General features: G+C 45.7%; 1 protein-coding gene across 1 annotated transcript; it reads left to right on the forward strand.

Moving 5' to 3' along the window:
- Positions 1-7849: 7849 nt before the first annotated feature.
- On the forward strand, positions 7850-21611 carry LOC146198575 (monocarboxylate transporter 12-like). The gene is made up of 7 exons (XM_084592620.1): positions 7850-8099; positions 12418-12561; positions 13503-13884; positions 15908-16206; positions 18012-18257; positions 20261-20407; positions 21513-21611. The coding sequence occupies exons 1-7, from the start codon at positions 7913-7915 to the stop codon at positions 21539-21541; spliced, it is 1434 nt and encodes a 477-aa protein (XP_084448746.1). The 5' UTR covers positions 7850-7912; the 3' UTR covers positions 21542-21611.
- Positions 21612-22345: the final 734 nt, after the last annotated feature.

Here is a 22345-nt window from a genome sequence, read left to right on the forward strand (position 1 = left end):
CTGGAGAACAGCATGAACTCGAAGCGGAGAGCAACGTGGAACTTAATGCGTAACCAATTGAGTGGAATTCGGGCAGCCGCTGGCGTAAACAATCCACCTTTCTTTCTCACTGCTTAGACCAAACTGGCAGCCCCCCGCACGAGGTTTTGGGTAATGTCTTCCTCACCTTTGTTTCGTTATATCTGGTGCAAGCGCCTCTTATAATGGTTGCGGTATGCATCCAGTGATGAGCTTCGATCGATCACTGAGCTGATGGTTCGGTCGCTTCCCGCCGACGCTTACAAGCCGCGGCTTCGTTACCCAACAAATACCAGAGGACCAAACTAATGCCAAATTGAAACTAAACCTTATGCAGTAATGTTTCAGTTTTAAGTGTCGTTTACGTGAGCGTGCGCAACACGTTAATTGCACGCATGGCGCCTGAATTACGCCTGCATGGCGGGCGCCTTATGTGAATGTTGGCTTACACCGACTAGATCCTTTCCATTTGACATTGCCGTGACCACGATCGCGGAGAAGTGGCATGGTATAAAAAAAAAAGCGGTTTTTCTCAGGCCTTCTGCGTGCCCTAGGTTATGTTGAGCTCGCCTGTACGCGGACAGAGCGGCATCACATTTGGAAACAGAGAACTTACATTGTTCGGGACAGGTGCGGCATGCAAGGGTAAAAATGAGGAAGCCAGCAGCAGCTAGTGCTCCAGAGCGAGTATTGATCACTATACCATCATCGTACAAAACGCAAAAACGACGTCAGTACTCCGGAATGAACCATCTGCGCAGAGTACCTTTCATCAGAAGCGATAGGAAAGCCGTTGATAACAGACACTTGCATCATGTTCGAGAACATTTTTATTTCATTTACACGGATAAATACGGAAAGATTGGTGCCTACAATCGGCACTGGCAACTTCTCTGCACATATTTAGAGAAGTCACTTTCACTGACGTTATAAAGCTCGACAAAACGCTACCCAGCTACAGCGTCACAGTACACAACATAGAAAACAGAGTACAAGCGTCAGTAGAAAGAACAATATTGAGCGAGTTGTAATCGGTTAACAGAGCAGGGACCGTACACAACAGGCAACAAATCAAAAGTACTGATGACTTGAAAATTTTATTAAGAACATAGGAATGCAAATATCGTAAATAACACGGACACTAGAATGATGGCTTCGGCGTAGGAGCAAGAAAGAGTAAATCAAAACAAAAACTGTCAAGAAAGGATAGACACAATATTGACTTGAGCTACATTACTCAATAACATTGACGTAAACTAATGATGATTCTTAATCATACACAAATAATGTCATGCCTTCAAAGTGAAAACGAAAGGTACTGTAAAGTAACGAGACGCCGATGAAGAGAGGAAGTAAGATTTACACTTAGTAACAAACTGAATAGACAAGCAGTTGCGCTAGGTCACAGCCACCGCGATGCACTCTGGGATTTGTGGCACTCTGGCTGGCTGTGCCCCTTCGTGGTATACATTGTGTGTACACTACTGTAGCAGTGCTGTTTGGGACGCTAGGCGGTCTTTTGGTAAATGTATTTAGGTTTAATTTCACAGGTGGCTTCATCTGATCGGTGCCCTGTGCTGCAGCAGGTCGCTGCCAGATTTCGCATAGCCCTTAAACAAAGAACAGCGCACAATAGACGCGCAAAAAGTTACAAAGAGAGGTAGGTGACAATTATCAGTTCAGTACTTTGAGCCTCCTCGTGTAAGTCAGTGGAAAGCGGCATAGCGTAAATCTTAGTATAGTAGGTCTAAACATGGCACTGCGGGATAAAACTTATTTTAGTCATCTTGTGGGCGATTCCTCTGCCCGAGGGATGCGCACGACAAATACACAGCGGGCCTTGTAACAAAACATCTTTAATCTGACAGGGGGTCATCCAAGACGATGCGGGGTCTTCGTCCGGGGGGCTGCAGCCTGCGGGTCGTCTTCCGTGGAGAAGCTCCAGGAGCGAAGCAGGAACGAAGAGCAGGAGCGAAGAGAGGGCGAGACGGCGGCGCGTGCCTTCTTTTATAGCCCCCTCGCGCTGGACCGGTTATCCCCGAACGAGCGGGGAGAGGGAAACAGGCAGCGTGCAGGGAGCATTGGGAAGTGGCGCGGCCTTCGAATGCGCGGCGCGCCACGGGCCCTACAATCTTCAAGACCCGCTGAAAGTGATTAAATTGCAGCAAAGCTTTTCGTCTTTTCGACATTCGCCACATTTCATCAAAATTTATTTACATTATTCTGTCGGCGTAAGGCTGTGCGGGAAGTGAGGGACGACTTAGTGCTAATTTTCAGGCTCCCACGTAACGTGAGCTACGGCGGCCGGTGTGCCCATGCTGCCAGGCTTTAGCTGACGCTTTACTTCCATCATGAGAACAGTATCAGAGCAAATGTCTCATATTGCAGGTTTAGATAAGGATGTGACAATGTGGATGAATTCATTCGCTTCTTCAACACACACACACACACACACACACACACACACACACACACACACACACACACACACACACACACACACACACACACACACACACACACACACACACACACACACACACACACACACACACACACACACACACACACACACACACACACACACACACACACACACACACACACACACACACACACACACACACACACACACACACTCACACACATATACACACACACACACACACACACATACACACACACACACACACTCACACACATATACACACACACACACACACACACATACACACACACACATACACACACACACACATATATATATATACAATATCTACAACATTTATAAGGCACTTTGCTCCTAAGGCAAGTAATTCAAAACTTAGTTAATTAGCCTTAAGTAATTCACAATAAATATTAATCGTTCAGTCTGGGTAAGAGAAATAACTCGAGTTAATGATATTCTAAGAGGAAGAATTTGGCATAGACAGGACATGTAATGCAAGTCGCAAAAGAAAACAGATTGGATTCCAAGGCAAGACAAGCGTAGCAGTGGGAGGCAAAAAGTTAGATGGGCTGATGAGATTAGGACGTTTCCGGACGTCAAGTGAATGCATCCAGCACAGAACCGAGTTTAACTGGAAGAGTGGTGAGAGGCGTATGGGCTCGAATATGGGCTGGAATATGGGAGAGGCGTCTGCCCAGCAGTGTGCACAGTCCAGCTAATGATGATGAGGATTTCATTTTTAATTTAATTTCCACGATCGTGGCAGATTTACAGGCAAACATTTGTATCTGACAGCATTGTGGAGCTCAGATAATGGTGTATTCCCGTTCATTGGCTTTTCTAGCTTCCAAAGGCTTAGTTATTTACGCGAGTAGCTTGTTTTTCATTGGAAGTGCTGTAATCTATCGACTCCGACGATTTTATTTTTTTTTTTGCTCAGCAGCAGCCCTCTCAAGCTCCTCTAGACAACACGAATAACATATACTGTAGGTATAATCTGCTAACCTGTTCGAGCAAGCATACAGTGTGTTCTATAGGCATTGTCACGTATTTTATGTATGCATATGCTTTGTCTTCGTATCTATCCAGATGAACCTGAAATTTCATCCAAGTGAGCCCTGCCGTCCATGCGCAAAGCTTTTTTCGGCGTAACATATTGCTCATGAAAATCTGGCCGCCAAGCCCTATAGCACACTTCCGTATTAATAAAAAGAGGCTAATATCGTTTTCATTCTCATAGCTAAGATTTCAAACACTCCGAAATCGCTTCTCAATATGTTTAAATATAACACTGTGAAAACCCAGCACATCAGATCAGGTACCCTTAATCACTGCGGCAGACAGAATATAGCGACTTGCTCCATTTGGCCTTCCCGAGAAGTTCTTAATCAAGAGCGCTTTGAGGCAGTAGACCCGCCACCTTAACCGCTACCCAGGTAATAACTGGCTTGCTTCACTAGTCTTGAAGCAATAGTCTGGTGCAGTCAGAACGACTGGCTGCCGATATCATTTCGTAACTGCACCCCGCAAAATAGAACCGGACGATGAAACGATGACTGACCCCAGTCATCTAGAACCGATACTTAAAACGGCTTTAAATTGATATCCAGAACCCCAAAGCCTCGTAAATACTAAGCCCCTTTCGCATTCAGCATGCGAATAGCACCGAACTCGACGCAAAAACACGATATTTATCCCGTGAGCTCGTTGCGTGCATGATTAACTCCGGCTCTTTATAACCTAGTATATGGTTTCCTTTCAAAGCTCACGGCGCTCATCGGCCTTCACAGCGACAAGGCAGTGCCTTCCATGTTTCGAAGAGAGGCCATGTACGCCGAAGTTGCGATGCGCCGGCATTGGTAAACCTCGCGCATTGAAGCCGTGCAGACGCATTGAAGTATTTAGTTCAAAGCACTGATAGCTGTTTCAGACGGGTTCCGAGCCGTTGCACTTTCCGTGCCGCTGCACAATTTCGCAGCTGGAGGAAACGAGGTCGCTTCAACGTATGTGTGTTGTCAGAGCATGTAGCTTCACGACCGTATAGTACTATACGTCATATATGTCAATTCAAGGATGGAAAATTCGTTTCAACTTTTTATGCTAAAAGCTCAGTACGTAGGAGAGCATAGTGGGTCAAGGACCTATCAAGAGAAAATGAGCATTGCCGGGACATGTAAAAAGAAGGAGGGGTCAGTTATGTTCACTTAGATAATATGAGGGTATTAAAGAGATGGCAAACGTATCAGGGGCCGACAAACAGTTAAAGGCGGAGGGAGAAGGAGGGGGGAGTACAGCAATAAAGTAAGTATTAGAGTAGTGGAATGCGCAGGAGAGTCCCTATAGGAGGAGTTAATTATCGGTAAGCTGTTTGTATTTTTCTACGCTGAGTCTATGATAAACGGGTGTGCACGATGACGATAGTACGGATTGGACGCAGGCGGAAGTAAATATTGAATGTTGGATTCCTTTCAACACTGCGATGGGGATGTGTCGGTGGATGAGATAATGTTATGCATCCATATGTCCGCGCTTTCGCCGTACTGTTTAGAAAGACATTTGTAACGGTCTATTTATTCGTGCGTGATCAAAGGTGCTGTATGGCGGCTTTTTGGGGGATACTACCAGAAGTATCTTGGAAGTTCGTAGCCGCGTGCAGTGGATTCCACATCGTTCGAGATTGACGTACACGATCCCTGTTGCTCATTTCCAACTTTTCGAGCTTACTTAACATTGAGTGAGACCGCGAGACTGCCTGAAATTTTGTGATTCGAGGATAGCCGTGTATGCTCGTTGCTATCGCCGCCACCGTGTTGCCTAGTTATTTATGAGCGAAAGTTAACTCAGTGGATGCTTCATGGTCAGTGCTTCGTCAATCTGCCAATATTTTGGCTACAATATTGTCACTACCATGTGGCAATATATATGGCTTAGACTGCGCGGTACCCTTTTTGGTTTTCCGGGTCCATATTTCGAGGAAAAGGTTTCAGTTGTAGGAGGCCGTGGACCTGTGGCGGGTGAAGGTTTGACAATGAATGAGGGTTAAGCGGTGCTACAGCCGACTGAGCAAGAAAAGCGGGTTTTTCTATGTGATAAGTGGAGTCTTAGTTGTTGACTAGGGAAGTGTGTCAACATGATTTTTGTCGCTGGTATGAATGCAAAATTTTAGTACCCGAATTAAAATAGTCGCAGGGCGAATATAGGGCCCCACTGACATCTGAGAGGAGAAAGGGGGCTATGTTTGGCGAGGTAGGTGCTGGTAAGTTATTGATAACAGAGCTGGTAGGATGGTCGAATTGAGCTCAGGGGGTGTCTACAAGACTCAACAAGTTATTTTGTTCGAGGCCCTGATTGCGGTAGCAGTGCGGCGAATGAGGTGTATGATTTGGCTTACCTAGGTCTTTAACAAGTTCATGTATGGCATTGTTGGCTTGTTCGATGTGGAAACAGAGAGGCCAAATTCAAAGGTCCTGCAGGGATAGGCTCTTCTCTTGATATGTGACATTCTAGAGCATCAGTCACGAAGGTATCCTGTCTACACTAGCCATGCGGATCACGCTTCTTACGCTACATCCAAGTTTTCCTCTCCCAGAGCACAGCCCAGATCACATCACAGGTTTCAACACTTCCTCCACCAACATTGCGAGGTTGCGTTTTCCGCACTCTAGGGTGCCTTTGAGAGCTCAAACTAGAATGTCATCTGCGTATATGGCGCGTTAGAGATCTGCTCCATTTATGAGTATTCAGGCTAGCAGGGTGCGAGCGATGTTAAAGAGGAGAGATAACAATACATAGCCTTTTGGTATGCCTCGGATGGATGTGTGGAAAACACGGACGAAGGAAACAACAAGACGATAAGACGATGCGAGTGCCCGTGTCTTTTCTACTTTGTTTTGTAGCGGTGACAAAAAGCTCGTTCATCTTAGAGACAAACCGCTATTACACATAGTTCAGTGGAACCTACTTGGATGTTTGCAAACTCCATCGTCGCCTTGACTTCACGCAAAGTCGCGGTGTTAATACATTAGCTATCGAGTATAGAATGAAGCAATGTGATATTCAGTCAAGGGTCAGAGGCATGACGTTGGCTGTTCTGCGCTGTTTTAGCAATATGGACACGTTACTGCATGCACAACAACAAAGAGTTTAGTCTTGAAAGCCTTGCACTATTTATTTGGGTTTGATTTGCCCCCCAAATATATTCTAAAGGGTCACCGGGGCATAAACTTTGTTCTGCACACAACGAAACGCAGGCATCACAAAACCACATTCTCTGAAAGCTAAGTGTTCAGCAATATTTATCGAATTTCCTCCAGACATAACATTTTGCTGTGTAATAGAATTTTTAAACTTGTTGGTGCCCCCCTAAATAGCATAAATATTTTTTCGTAGTTCTTTGAAGCAAGCTTCTCTTTTTTATGTAAATCCCTGAAGTAAGTCGATACAAATTTCTTTTTATCTTCATGTGTCATTGACGTTTGGCCCTGTGCCTGGAGTGTAAGCCGTTTCGTTCAAAGTTCGTGAGGAACAGCTATAAACCACAGAAACCCTGGTGCTCCTTTTCCATTGTGGTCAGTTGTAACCGCAGCTTACAGAGGGCGCCACCTTCCCACAACAGCTTGGCTTCGAGGAAATCGGTTCAGCTCTAGAGATGTGCACGGGGCGAAAGTTGAGCCCGAGCCCGGACATGCTATAGTTGCAGTTGGCGCGATGACCCAGAAATAAATAATTTTATGATTTTATAATATATATATATATATACATATATATATATATATATATATATATATATATATATATATATATATATATATATATATATATATATATATATATATATATATATATATATATATATATATATATATATATATATATATATATATATATATATATATATATATAGGCACATCACATACATACAATTACTATTCTAACTTATTATACAAAAACAAGTTATGCATGCTGAAGGCTTTTTGGGGGAATGTGGTAGCGCTGAAGTTTATTTCGGGGCTCTAACTTGTGGCTTGAATGACTAACTCATGCTTAGCAAGGAAAGCAAGCTCCAGATACGCGACAGACTAATAGTGGATACTACTAATACTCCTATCCTCATCCTGACATTTAAATGTTCGTAACACTCTCACAGCAATTCTCATTGAGGCAACGACATAAGCCGGGTACGAAACCACTTTTATAGTAAATATGATATAATGAATATATATAAAATATACATTGTTATACTAAAATAGTATAATTCATTGAATCATCTTCATGAGGAAAAAGATGCTCGCATAGCCTGTGTGTATATATACATATATATTGCAAGGGTACATATATGCTTCACCAATCTCACCGCGTCTTGTTTGTTTCTCACGCAGGTGTTAAAAGGCTTGCCAAACTATTTGCATATCTCCTTGAGCGACTCTGACAGCAGCCGCTCCCGCAATGGCGCTGCCTGATTCTCGGGCCTGCTGGCCTGTGGCTGCTTGTGCGGCAGTGTTCGTCTTCTTCGGTATGATGCTGGCCAAATCCGAGTCCGTCTTGTACGTGGGCTTCATGGACATGCTGAACGTAAACCGGGAAGAGGCATCGTGGCCGCTCACGGTCGCCATCATCATGTCCCAGCTTTCAGGTATACGTGCTCCACAATGCAATAAATAGCGAAGCATTCAATATAGCCGATCATGATGTTCTATGCCCGAGTGGTACGGAGAGTTTAAGAGGGCAATCGTGTTAGCACAAGGATTTTGGGAGCAGGATACATAACTATTCAGGAAACATTTTTCGCCCTCGATCGGTTTCTCAGTCGCATACGACAGGGCATCCGAAAAAGTAGCTCTCTGTCAGTCCCCATTTTTAGGTCGATATGCTTGAACATTTCAGTACATAGCTATAAACTGTACAAAAATAACTGCTCCTGAAAGCTGTACAATCTCCCATCAGGTTAAAAAAAAAACATCAAGCTAACGATGTGAAGCAAATCCCCGGCTTCGTCACGCAACCTCTAAAATGACCAAACCACCAGATATTAGACTTCTCCCGTGTTCTCCTTTCGTTCGCCAACAAGCTTCGTCGCTAGTAAAATAAATTTAATGAATTATTTGCGAAATTGATGAGTGCTTCGATGAAGGTAATTGATTTAAATCGCAGATACAAAACATGCGTACGTCAAACGCTTGATGATATACTATTGCATTACCACAGATTAGCTGAAGTGGACCGGAATGGGAGAATTTAACTCCGGCGACCATTATGTCTTTTATTGTGGGCACGAATCCAAGAGAAGGAATGGGGTCGCTCTCATAGTAAACAGAAGAATGGGCAAAGCAGTGCTAGGGTACAACCCCAAAAACGACCGAATGATGTCACTTCGGATCCAAGGTCACCCTTTGAACATAACAGTTATCCAAGTCTATGCACCGACCACTACTCCTGAAGAAGCTGACGTTGAGAGATTTTATGCGGACCTACAATGCCTTTTAGATCGCACCCCATCATCAGACGTCGTTTTTCTCATAGGAGACTGGAATGCTAAGGTAGGGAGTGAAGAAATATCCGGAATTACAGGCAAGTTCGGTCTTGGTGAGCCAAATGAAGCTGGGCAGAGGCTAGTAGAGTTTTGTCAAGAAAACAACCTGACCATAGCAAATACTCATTTTCAACAGCACAAGAGGCGCCTGTACACATGGACTTCACCGGACGGTCTGTACAGGAATCAGATCGATTATATTATTTGCCGGCAGAGATGGAGAAGCTCTATACAAGCAGTAAAAACAAGGCCTGAGGCCGATTGTGGCACCGATCATCAGCTTCTTCTTGCCAAAATTAAGCTTCGATTGAGGAAAACGCAGAAAACTAGAAGGCCTTTCAGGTATGATCTGGATCAAATTCCATTAGAATATGCTGTGGAAGTGAGGAATCGATTTCAAGAATTAGATCTAGAAGACAAAGAGCCCGAAGAGATGTGGACTGATGTTCGTGATACAATACAAGAAGTTGCTACTAAGGTAGTTCCAAAGCAAAAGAAATGCAAGAAAGCAAACTGGTTATCTGAAGAGGCTTTGCAAATAGGTGAGGAAAGGAGGATGGCAAAAGTTATGGGAGAAAGAGAAAGATACAAGGCTCTCAATGCGGATTTTCAGTAAATAGCAAGGAGAGATAAGAATGCCTTCCTGAACATACAATGCCAAGCAGTTGAGGACAACAGCCAATTAAGGAACACAAGAGGTCCGTATAAGACAATCAAAGATATCAAAGGAAGCTTCTGTGCTAAGCTAGGCGTGATAAAGGACCAACGAGGCAAGGACCTCACTGAAGCCTCAGAGATAAAGAAGAGGTGGCAGGAATGCACAGAAGAACTGTACAAGAAGGACCCGAATGCGTAAACCCAACATAAGACGGTTGTGATCACTGATCTCGAGCCGGGCATCCTGAAGAGTGAAGTTGAATGGGCCTTAGCCAGCCCTGCTAAGAACAAAGCCAGCGGAATTGATGGCATTCCAGCTGAGTTGCTTCAAAACCTCAACCATGACGCTGTTAACATTCTGCATACATTATGTCAGAAGATTTGGACAACCCTGCAGTGGCCACAGGATTGGAGGAGGTCAGTTTACATCCCCATTCCAAAGAAAGGCAGTGTCAAAGATTGTTCCAACTACCGCACGATCGCGCTTATTTCACATGCTAGCAAGGTGATGTTGAAAATCCTCCAAGGTAGGCTGCAGCAGTATGTGGATCGGGAGCTTCCGGACGTGCAGGCTGGGTTTCGCAATGGCAGAGGAACTAGAGACCAAATTGCCAACCTTCGCTGGATCATGGAAAAAGCAAGAGAGTTCCAGAAACCCATCTACCTCTGCTTTATTGATTATGCGAAAGCGTTTGACTGCGTAAATTATAGCAGATTGTGACAAGCTCTCCAAGAGATGGGAGTTCCAATTCACCTCATCTGTCTCCTCAGGAACATGTATGAAGGGCAAAAGGCCACAGTCAAAACTGGACATGGTCTTACTGATTGGTTTCCGATTGAGAAAGGAGTGAGGCAAGGCTGCATACTGTCGCCCTGTCTATTTAACCTATATGCGGAGTGCATCATGAGGAAGGCCGGTCTGGACGAGTCTTCAGCTGGAGTGAAGATTGCTGGAAAACGTATCAACAACCTTAGATATGCGGATGATACCACTTTAATGGCAGAATGTGAAGTGGAACTCAAGAGACTTCTGATGCGCGTACAAGAAGAGAGTGACAAGTTTGGGCTTAAACTGAACATTAAAAACACAAAGATCATGGCGTCTTGCCCTATCAAGTCCTGGAGCATCAATGGACAAGAAGTGGAAGCTGTGACAGATTTTCTCTTCTTGGGCTCGAAGATTACCTCGGAAGGAGACTGCAGCCATGAAATTAGGAGACGCCTGCTTCTGGGAAAGAGAGCAATGGTTAGCCTTGACCGCCTAGTAAAGAGCAGAGACATTAGTCTGCCAACCAAGATCCGTATAACTCGTGCTATGGTCTTTCCAGTTGTGATGTATGGATGCGAGAGTTGGACTGTGAAAAAGGCTGGCCGCCGAAGAATTGACGCGTTTGAATTGTGGTGCTGGCGAAGACTCTTGAGAGTTCCTTGGACTGCCAGAAGATCAAATCAGTCGATATTGTCGACCATAAACCCTGACTGCTCATTGGAGGGTCAAATTCTAAAGTTAAAGCTCAGCTACTTTGGTCATCTGATGAGAAGAGAGGAGTCGCTGGAGAAATATTTGATGTCGGGAAAGGTTGAGGGTTGCCAAAGAAGGGGTAGGCAGCGAACGCGATGGTTAGATGACATCCTCGAGGCACTGCAGATGAAGTTATGTGATGTTAGGAAGATAGTGAGAGACCGGAAAGCGTGGCGTGACATGGTCCATAGGGTCACGAAGAGTCGGACACGACTGAACGCCTGAACTGAACTGAATACTTACGGCTGGCGACGTTATCGTGCCTTTCTGCAGTTCTGAAGGTTATCCCCCACCCCTGCGTACAGAGCCCTACCCTCCACTACACTGCCGGCCTTAGATGCCGCGTTCAGAGCATTGAGCTTGCGACTGATATCACTGAGATGGATCCTAGTCAAAGGGACTTTTTTGGCAATGACCTTACTCAACGACATGCCTGCGCAACTCTACACCAAATTTCGGGCATCCTTCGGACGCTCCCGTCAACGGGCGACGTCGTCAGGGATTGCACTCTGTCCACGAATGCAATGCATACCAAAACTCGCGAATATCTACCGTCGCCTCACCATTTCCGTGAAGGTCGCATCTTTCACCAAAATAGAATTTACCTGCTTCAAACACTAATTGCACCACTGCGTTCCTACCACCCAGTGCTTAATTCGACTGTACATACGCAGAAGTTCCACACGTATTTCTATTCCCGAGCTGTAAGCAATCCTTAGGGACGAATTTCATTTTAGACTATCATTGCGGTCCTGGCCAAGTGTGGGCTTGACTTTCGGTCTCTCCCAATGAGGCGACTCCGGATTCTCCTCTGTTCGACATTGCATCGAGAACGAAAAGCACACCTTTGTAAAAGATTTTGATGTGATACCACAGCCGACGCGCAAATATTTGCATTACACATTAATAACTGCCCTGCGATATGTTTTCTTTCAAGCTCTACCTGGACATCATGGTTAACCAACTTTTGTTATCTAACCATATAGTAGGCTTAATTACGAGGACATAGTTGCTCTTTGTTTTTACCTTTCTTTTGGTTCAGACAAGCTTGGACCAAGATTGTTACTACATGAGCTTTACTGTTCAGCACATGCTAAGCTGTACTAACTCAAAACTGTAATCTCAAAAATATGCAGTGTTCAATATCATGAAGTATTTCTGCAATAAATGTCACACCACTGATGTGTCCTCATCAGCACGCAGCCGGATGGCACATTTTGTCTCTCATGTTGCTCTGTGTAGGTCCCTTGTACGGCTTACTTGGCCTCTGGCTCTCGGATCGGATTTTGCTGGTGGCCGGCGCCTTGCTGTGTGCACTGCCCGTGATGGCCTGCGCGCTGGCCGACAGCCTGGGACTCGTCATCTTCCTTTACGGTGTCCTGTACGGTGAGTCGATACGAGTACCTATGCTTCGCTCCTACAGCATTACACACCTCAGGAAGACAAAATGCAGCTCTGCCCCTTCCCCCTCAACGGTTGCTTATTCGACGCTCATGTTTTCCCCAGATATGACATGTGACACTATTCGTACTCCCCTCTTCTGTCGCAAAAGAGTATGAATGCACGTATTTTGAAACTTCGCAAGACCAGATGAGCGAAATAAAAGTTACATGTGTCGTTAAAGACATTTTAGGTCGGTTATATAGCCATTGAGATACTCAGCACATGTTAGTTATTGTTGTACAGTTCTGCTTTGCTTTTGTTTGCACGAAGTTCGCGCATTTGAGAGGTACATATATGCATTTTTGGAGGCAGAAATGGTTGCATACAACAATGTTATTAAAACCAGTCCACAACACATTTCACGCTGCCGAGTAAAGAAGCCAGCCTATTATTGGAATGCGTTTATGCCTGCCTCTCCAATAGCAGTTTAAATTAGACCCTCCAGCAGACCCTTATCATGCTGGCATCGGAAGCAAGCTCTGTTTCCTTTGCGACGCGCCGTGCGTATGCGTACATATTCGTACACCATTTCGACAGTCAACTTAGCTTAAGTGCAAAGGCTGGGCTGAATTTGTTTCGATGCGACGATCAGCCATGGACTTAGGCAACGCTTAATATTTACGCTTAAAATAAAGTGCCTGTATCTGAAAAAAAAAAAAAGCAATCGTTTGTTTTCCATGCACTTGTACCAATATTCTGTTTTGTACAATGTCCAGCATCAAAAGTACTACCTAATGATGTTTTTCTTTTTCAAACTCCACCACACATGTGTCAACCCATATTAATTAGAGAAGCCTGCTTACGTCAGCTCTGTCTTTCATTATATTCATTGAGTCAATTTAAGGTTGTCGTGCGCTATGCGTCCTCTCCTGAATCGTTTGCAGGACTTGGTGTGGCCTGCGAGGAGCTGCTGCCTTTCACGGTGGTGGCCCGTCACTTCGTGCGTTACCGGGGTACGGCCATGGGGCTGCTGTTTGTTGTCACCGCCGTGTCCGGATTCGTTTCTCCGCTCATTGTCGAAGCTCTGAGGCAGGCCTTCGAGTTTCGCACTGCGCTACTCATACTGGGCGCTCTGGAACTGAACATGCTCTTCGGCTGCATTTTTGTCGATCGGGTTCCGCGGGGAGATGACAGCACCTCCGGAGGAGACGACACCGAGCCTTCAATGCCACCGCTCCCAAACATCGAGCGTCCCCGAGGCAGTAGTTTTCAAACGATGTCATTTGCACAGTCTTGTTCGAAGAGCCTTGTCGAGTCCTTTACGACGTCCAGGTAAGAAAACGTGATTCTTTAGTCTTATCAGTGACCATCTCATCTAATATGGCTTCCTCATCGTGTGAATTCAGCCGAGTAGACTATTGATTACCTGATGCCATAGATAAGGCTAATTTCACCACATTTCATGGGTCTTCGAAAGAAAATCTGCAGCTGTACCGTATTAATGACAGTGTGAAATCAGGCTCTTAACAACGATGCTTAAGGATGCAATCACGCAGGCTGTTAACGTAACATATCAGCATATACGCACATTTGGTTGTACGCAAACTGCTAGGACTGTCAGATGGGGCTCTAGAAAAGCTCTTCCAGACTCTACCACTGTCCACCAGAGTGGTTAAGGCGCTAGACTACATGTGCCCAAGGATGCGGGATCGAATCCCGGCCGAGGCGGCTACTTTTCGATAAAGGCGAAAAGCAAGTCCTCCGTGGGCTGTGCGATGTCAATACACGTTAAAGAAACCCAGGTGGTCGAAACTTCTGGAGCCCTCAACTAAGGTGTCTCTTATAGCCTAAGTCGATTGGGAAATCAAACCCCAAAAACCGGTCAAACACTTTCAATAATCGCCATTCAGTGTTTAAAAAAATCAGTTGTGGTTTAACTGTGGTTATTCCTAGTTGAATTGCGAAAGCAACGGCGGAAGCTTCTTTTGCCTGCTACATTATTCCCCTATCCCGCCGTATCAGTGCGAGGTGCTACATTATTGGGGACACTTAATCTCACCCTTTAAGAGTATGACGTGAGAGCGTAAGCTACCAGCCCACATATAAATGAGAAGGGTTCAATGTTCTTCTTCTTCTTTTTCTTCGCGACTGTTCAACGCTAAACGTGGCCCTTCCCGGGACGACGCGACGGGGGCCGAAACATGGCACAGTATTGCTATCGCAATAAAATCATTCACTCTTTCCTTCGACTCTCGATTTCATTTGCCATAGATCAGCTTACGGGTGACGGGCACGGCGTTGCGCCTTTGTTTCTAGGCTTACACGCATATACGCAACTTTAAAATTGTTGTTGCATGATATAAAGCTTCCCTGAGAAAGCAAGCACGTCTGTCGTTCAGCTCGCCTAGAACGCCGAGGCAAACTACAAGAGTTTTTTATTATAGGTGCCGAAAGACGCAAACCTCGCACCTCTCGGATTTCAATCCGTGGGGCAAAATGCCTTGGCAACGCCAATCGCTGTCCCATGCATACAAAATATCAAGTGCTGCATGTAAAGATAGCAGAGAAAAAGATGATGGAAAATGGTGAATTATCCAAAAGAAGCTGATAACTTTCTGTGCCTCTTTGGATTCTGCAAAAACGAAAACAGAGTAAGCTTCGAAACACAGCTGCAGCCACCGCACCATGGTCATAGTTAATCGCGGTCAGAGTTAGGCGCTTCGCTTCCTACCCTCCCGCATCACGCCACCACCAAGTTCAAATTCTTGAACAACCTTTGCATAAGTCACTATAATTTCGACTCGAGAGTCTAAGTACTTTAACTGGAGAGCTCTGCCTTAGAAGAGCAATCGCGGGGTCCACTTATAAGGCTCTACTGCTCTAAGGTCGCTTAAATGGATATTTATGCGTACAATCTTGCATCCTTCTTGTGTGGAATATGGCGCCAGCAACATTGCTAGCTTCATCAAATAACAGGCACTGTTTTCGTCTCCTCTTTTAACTGTTACGACAACTTCATTGTCATTCGCTGCCACGTTACTCAACTTCAGCGAGCAAAGAGTATGTTTAAGCATGCGTTATATCACAGTATACCTCAAAATAACTGTGCTTAACAAATACGAACAAAGCTGTTTTAGCCTTGGAGTTGTAGACGTAGATACCACGGTTCATTCTTTTTTACGCTTAACGCTGGCGGCTGCCACCTGTGACGCGAGGATTGATATCAATAAAAACAGTGAAATTCATCGGCTGATCTTTTGCAGGCAAAGCAGGCAAAAACCAAAAATAATTGAATAGAGAACAACTTTTTCTAAGCACACTACGGTTCAGAATAGCGCTGTTAACGCAGGCCCATCTCCGCCATTCCGCAGCCGCATGAGGCGGACTCCCTGCTCGGAAAGAGTGGGTCGCTTTCGACCACACTTGCGCGCAACCTGCGGTCATTGGCCACCGTGCCCTATATGCACCTGGCAGCTTCGAGGGCCGCTTCGCTCTTCGTCCTGTCATCGTTCTTGCTGACTGCCGTCGACTTTGGCTCCGACAACGGATTAGCCGGATATCAAGCCGTTGCCTTGGTCACAGCTAGCGCCGTGGGGGACCTGCTCGCCAGGATATGCATCGGGTTTATTCTCGACTCGAAGGTGAGATGCACGTGCGTTTTTGATTCCAGAAGTCATTCGTTGAGCTGCCCATTTAAGAGCTCTTTAATATATTGCCTACTCACAGTGCATAATAGACACATACAAAATAACACAAAAATTGTAGATGTTCAGCTATCTTGAATCAAGTTTCACAAGCGTTAGCCATCAGCCGCCGTCGCAGTCGCTGCTGCCCCTTCGATCCTGGCTGGCTTCTGCGTTTGCTAAGCTTCCCTGCAATGAGCTAGTCTGCCTTCTCGTTGCTCGCTGAGTCTCGGCAATCTGTCTGGCAGAGATACGGATCTATGCATTTACTGAGATGGCGTACGTGTTGCACGTATTTACATGGTTTAAATGAAAGGGCGGCGAATTTTCTTGAATGTTTGCGAGAGCGTTTTGCAGTTGGAACTTGAAGGCGGCGATGTTTACAGGACAGTACTAAAGTGTTTGCCGTTTTGCACGAGGCGTCATCGGCTGTGGCGATAGCATAATGCTCTCGTGCCTCGGCACGAGGATGGAGGAGGAGGAGAAAACATTTATTTACGATGATATGATTTGGGAGTCTGGCAGGCCCACACCATGTGGTATAAGTCAGCATACTGCCCGCAGAATTTGCACCTACCCGTGAATGTCGGGTCCACGTGTTTTAGTATGGCGGGATTTAGAAAACACCCGGTTTGGTGCCGTCTAAGGTGGCACTCTTCAGATCTGTCAAGACCTTTGGCGGGTCCCAGGGAGTGCCCTCCTGCAGAAGCGTAAATAATTTGTAATGTCCGCATAAGTTATGAGCGGGAGGGGTATGGTTGCCCCGGTACAACCGGAGGATTGAGCGGAACCACGGGGAAGGAACGCGCTCAGGCAGCCGCGTGAGTGGTCTCTTCCCCTCCACCCCCTGGTGACCGGGCATCCATATAACCTGTTTTTTACTAGTAGCCGAATCTGAATTTTTCGTATGTGCCAATAATATTCTGCGGGCGAGTGGCGCTATCCTACCCCGCATATAATGTTGACAGGCCTGTTGCGAGTCCGACATTATGTAGGCTGCGTCGCAGCGGGTGGCGGCCAGTGCAATCGCCACTTCCTCCAACATTAACACGTCGTTAGTTTTTAGAGCCCGTTCACCTGCTTTCCTTCGTGCACAACAGCAATGGTGCAGATGCCATCCTCGGCGGGACCCGCTGCATCCACTTAATATGTGCCTGTTTTACTACCGTAGTTATTTTGAATAAATTTTGTCCTGGCTTCACGAGGATGACAATTTTTGTTGCTCAGAGTGAGATGAAGTGAACATGCGGCGCAAGAACATGTGGCACCATCTGTGGCGCACAGGAGGTACTAGATACAGGAAAAACGCGGAATAACGCAAAACGCACGAATTAGCGTAGTAGAGCTAACGCTCTAAATGTTTAGCGATACAAGGTCTGCCTTTAAGGGTATGATGTTTTAGCGTTAATGGATCCCGCTAATGGCTCAGCCACCTGGGATTCCTTAACGTGTACTGACAACGCACAGCGCGCCGATGCCTTGCTTTCCTCTCCGTCGAAAAGCGTGTGTCTTCATCCCGTGCTTAGGAGTGCGTGAGTGAGCGGTTGTGCATTTGTGTATTGTTCGCATTGTTTTAACTATACCAACCCATGCGAGCAAGCGAATTACATTGCGTAAATTATGTCCCTCTAACGCGTCGTTTCCGCTTGTTTCCGCTTGTTTTAGATAACAGTTTATAACCTCACTATTGCGAAGGAGGTGAAAACATAACGAGCAAGGAGAACGGTTCCACATGAATTGTTTTTCGTGCCCTCCACCGCAGGTAGTGAGTGGGGGAAGCCCTGATGCTGGGGAGCTTTGCCATACAAGCAGGCTCGCTGGTCGCCATGGCAATCGTCAAGCGCTACTGGGTCCTTTTGGCGAGCTGCTTTTTCACAGGCCTCACTGGCGGCGGTCGCATCTTCACCTGCACAGTCATGGTGGCCGAACTGTTCGACGAGCGTTCATTGCCCCTCAGTCTGGGCGTCATGAACTTCATCGCGGGCATCGCTTGCGTCGCGCGGCCTCCCGTCGTCGGTGAGCGGAAAATTTGTGAATACTAGCTAAAAAGTACAGCTTTTGCCTAGTATGTGCTCAGGCCCCAGACATCCACACATTGTTACCGTCTTGCAAGTCTGAACGTAACATCTTCCAAGAAACATAATCTACCCCGCATATCGCCACATCGCTGAAAGCGGAAACCGTCGCATCTAGGAGGGGGAGCTGGTTATTCAGCAGTTCGATGTAACCAGTTTACCTAAGGGAAAATGCTGCACGTTTGCCCATATAAGAGGATGAAAAGGATGTTTCTCATAAATGTCTACTACGTGATGCTCTTAAATGAGCACTTCAGTCTTGGCTCTCAGCTTCGTTCACTTCGACTGCATATAAATTCGCCTATCATTAACACGTGTTTATACTATGGTCTCACTTCACCGCCGCCTTCATATATGTGATGCCTTGCAAAGTTCTACAATCTGATGTTTGTACAAAATGACTCATCAATGCAATGTAACCACAGACAAAAATAAAACTCCTGATAGCTAACCTGAACTCCCTCAAGACTATTTGTTAACCGTTTAAATTGTACGATAACTTCAATTTAATTTCTAGAGTGAGTTTAAGCAGACATCTTTCCATCCGACATTAATATCAGCTTGCAAGCGATAAGAAAACTCGACATTGCAAGGTCGGGGACCAGCGTATTACAAGGAACTCCAAATAGATCCGCAGAATCATATGTCACAGCCACTTGACCTTGCGCGGGAATTTCAAACACCCCTGACCACCCAAGTGAAGCATAAATGTACTCAAGATATGCAATATTAACTAGAAAATATAGCTGAAGTCATTTCAAGGATTCTAAGGTTTCAGTGTGCGGCTGCCAGTCAAGTAGTGAATCCAACAGTCAACTTCACAATACCTCACTATGGCTTCCTAAAAGTATTTAGTATTCTCTTACTGACAGTGCGTCAAGGTCTGCGTGACACTCCACCATCCTACTTCTCCATATACTGTGCAGGCCGAACGCCATTACAAGGTCATATGGAACGCCACATTCATTTTCAATTGGAGGATACCTGCTGCCGTAAAGGTTAAACGGAAAATCCATCTTACGAGTTCCTGGACGTCCCAGAAGAAAACTGCGTCACAGCAGTCCAAGAAAACATGATCAGCGATTTCATACTTTTTTTTCTTAGAATATAGCGGACTCCCGAAGGCACTAAAATTTCTTTGTCTTGAAATGACATTTTAACCTGTAAGGTCCCGTTGGGCAGTCTAAAAAAAGAACGCAGGAGTAATGCCCATTTTTTTTAATCCTTTTAGATCGTATTGACCAAGCCCTCCCCTGTCCACAGAAGCCACGCTCACGCGGTCTCTATATGTGTGTAGTGCGGTTTTTATGTAAAGAAGTCTCTTAGGACTGTGGGCTAATAAGTACGCCGTGTTTACAATATGTTATGGTACGGTACGGCGCTGTAAGGTACTGTACGGAACATTATGGCATGGTACAGTATTGTACTATATCGTATGGTATCGTAAGGTATGATACGATACGGTACGGCATGGTATCGTATGCTCTGTTTACCGTTCCGCATCAACTAAAACTGTGATGAAGACGCCAGTGGAAGGCGGCAGACATAAACCACCTGCAAACCTCTGGGATGCACTGGCATCGCACAATACACGGTTGCATTTTTTCTTTTCACCTCCAACAAAATGCGTCCACCGCGACCGAGTTCCAGCCCGGCTACCCATTTTCAGAAGCCAAGCACACAACCCCCTGAGCTACCGAAGGGTGCATGGTTTTGGTATTGGTTTCGAATTTATAATGAATCACAACGTTTAACACTGATTATTATGCCAGTTCACAAGATACTGGGCTAACACTGTCACGGAGCTTTTTATTTACGTTCTCACTAATGTACTACACGTTACTACTTTTATCGATCCTATTAGCTGAGCGAAATACATGGTATAGGTAGGACTTTTCTGTGGGTGCAATTTTCTTACGAGCACCTTTTTATTCTCACTCGCAGGCTATGTTCGAGACGCTCTTGGCTCGTACGATCCCCTTTACGTAGCGTTCGCCGTCGTCAACGCAGTCTTCACGGGAACGTGGGCAATCAGCCTGTGCTATCAAAGGTGTCGAAAACGCCCGGAATGGAAACTCAATGGTTTCGTGGGTGAGTATGTTAGATAGGGAAGGAGAAGGGTTTGATGAAAGGAAAAGCGCGGCAGCTATCTCATTCTGGGCAGAGGCTTGAGCTGCATGTACCTTGAGGAAAATGACGAGCACGGAGAAAAAATGGTACGTCAGGTTTAACATACTCAGGCTATGAACGACGCCTAATGAAAAACTCCGGATTAATACTTTCAGCCATCTGATCATCTTTAACGTGCCCCGACATCGTACAGGTGCCGCGCGTCAGGTGTCGCCACGTGCATATGACAAGGTTCGGAACTTTCGAGGACGTCACTTACTTTTTCTCGCGACTATAGGCGCACTTTCCCTCTGCCTAAACAAACCCAGAATTCTCTGGTCAATCTGGTCCTCTTAAATTAACTATCTGCATGAATCATACCATCACGTCCATAAAATTGTTATCAGTTCATCAGCAAGACACAAATCAATATTTGTTTTCGTAGTTCTGTTGCCGTTGCGTGTCTCGCTGCTTAAACATCTTGCGCGTGTATATGTTGTGTTTATGTAGGCTGTGCATAGTGTGTGTTAAAGATTTTTCGCATCTGACGGATGATTTCTTGCATTTAGTTTTTATTTATTTTTATTTATGCACACCGCAACACAGAATAAACACACCTGGAGTCTAAGGCATCCTCAAGCGGTCGCAAACGACTTAAAAATATGTTTAAGCTAGAAATGAATGCTCGAAAAGCACGCGCCTTTAAAATAAAGAACACTGCAGTCTTCTTGATTCAAAGTCCTGTTTTCATCACTAACCGGAAATATTTCTGCAAGCATTTTCTATTATTGTCCTACAGCGTTAATTTACCGCTTGTCCCAAGAAGCTGTTGCCGTCCCCTTTTTTTCAATGCTCTGAAAATTCGCACTGCTCTGTACAAAGTACTAAGCAAGCACAATAACGACGTACATCTGCTTCCCTGAGGTTCGCAGGAATAACGCCAGAAAGGGGCACACACCCGTGGCAGCCTTTGTGCAAGCATTAAGAGAAAAAAAAAAGCAGTAAAGAACAACTGTGTTTACGAGGCGCGTTAATGAGATGGTCTCGGTGAGCCAGCAGATTGATGTTTTGTTATTAATACTTGCAGGTGAAAATCATCACGAGACACGAAATTGACAAGAATGCAAGGGACATCCGGAGCAACTGTGATCAAGAGCGTTTACATACATTTTTGCGCTACATACGTACGTTGCCCTCAGCGCACGTCGAGGGCGCTTTCTAACTTATTTTGCAATAATTAAGCACAGAAACGTACAAGTTTATTGTGTTCGACTTCCCGGCAATGCCAAACATCAGGTAGCCACGAATTACCGAAGGACACACGGCGTTCATAGAGGCAAATGACAGTGAGGTGCAGGTGGGCCATGCATGTCTTAGACGTCGTTTTTGTTACTAACAGTTACAGAAATGAGCATATTTTATCATGGTTTCTCGGCTTCGGGCCCCTTACCTCGCGTTCTCCAACATTCTCCAACAAACATTACGAAACATTACGAGTCACCTACATAACAGAGACAGTCGCCTGCTCTCCTGACCAATGTCGTGGCGCCCCTACTACGATTCACTCTCCCTTTGCCACCACAAGACGTCAAGCTCGCTCCCCAGCTGACACTGTTATGATCGGGCTTCTAGCCGTCGTTTCCGCAGCTGCTGCAGCGGTCGAAGACTGGAGCCAAGCGGTTACCGGCGAGCGGCGCTCCTTTACAAGCCAAGGTGCTGAGCCGCATGACTTACACGCAGTGAGGTGAAGCCTTACCGACGAGCAAGTCTCAACTTGCGCCAGACAATCCGACGCCTGGGCCAAGCCCTCCTCTCCCCCCTTCGCGTCGCGGCGGGATACCAGCGCGCTACTGTTGAACCTCATGGGCCGCCGCCAACTCCTGACTCCGGAGGGGACAGTTTGAATGACAACGGTCTTTG

Source organism: Amblyomma maculatum, chromosome 2 (assembly GCF_055883805.1).
Source record: "Amblyomma maculatum isolate TAMU_Amacu chromosome 2, ASM5588380v1, whole genome shotgun sequence".
Lineage (NCBI taxonomy): Eukaryota > Metazoa > Arthropoda > Arachnida > Ixodida > Ixodidae > Amblyomma > Amblyomma maculatum.

What these genes read in the sequence shown, in the direction of transcription:
- LOC146198575 (XM_084592620.1), top strand. Translation starts at nt 7,913, where the DNA reads ATGGCGCTGCCTGATTCTCGGGCCTGCTGGCCTGTGGCTGCTTGTGCG. An exon ending in CATCATGTCCCAGCTTTCAG is followed by an intron (nt 8,100 to 12,417) that starts GTATACGTGCTC and finishes TGCTCTGTGTAG; the next exon opens with GTCCCTTGTACGGCTTACTT. An exon ending in CGCGCGGCCTCCCGTCGTCG is followed by an intron (nt 18,258 to 20,260) that starts GTGAGCGGAAAA and finishes TCTCACTCGCAG; the next exon opens with GCTATGTTCGAGACGCTCTT.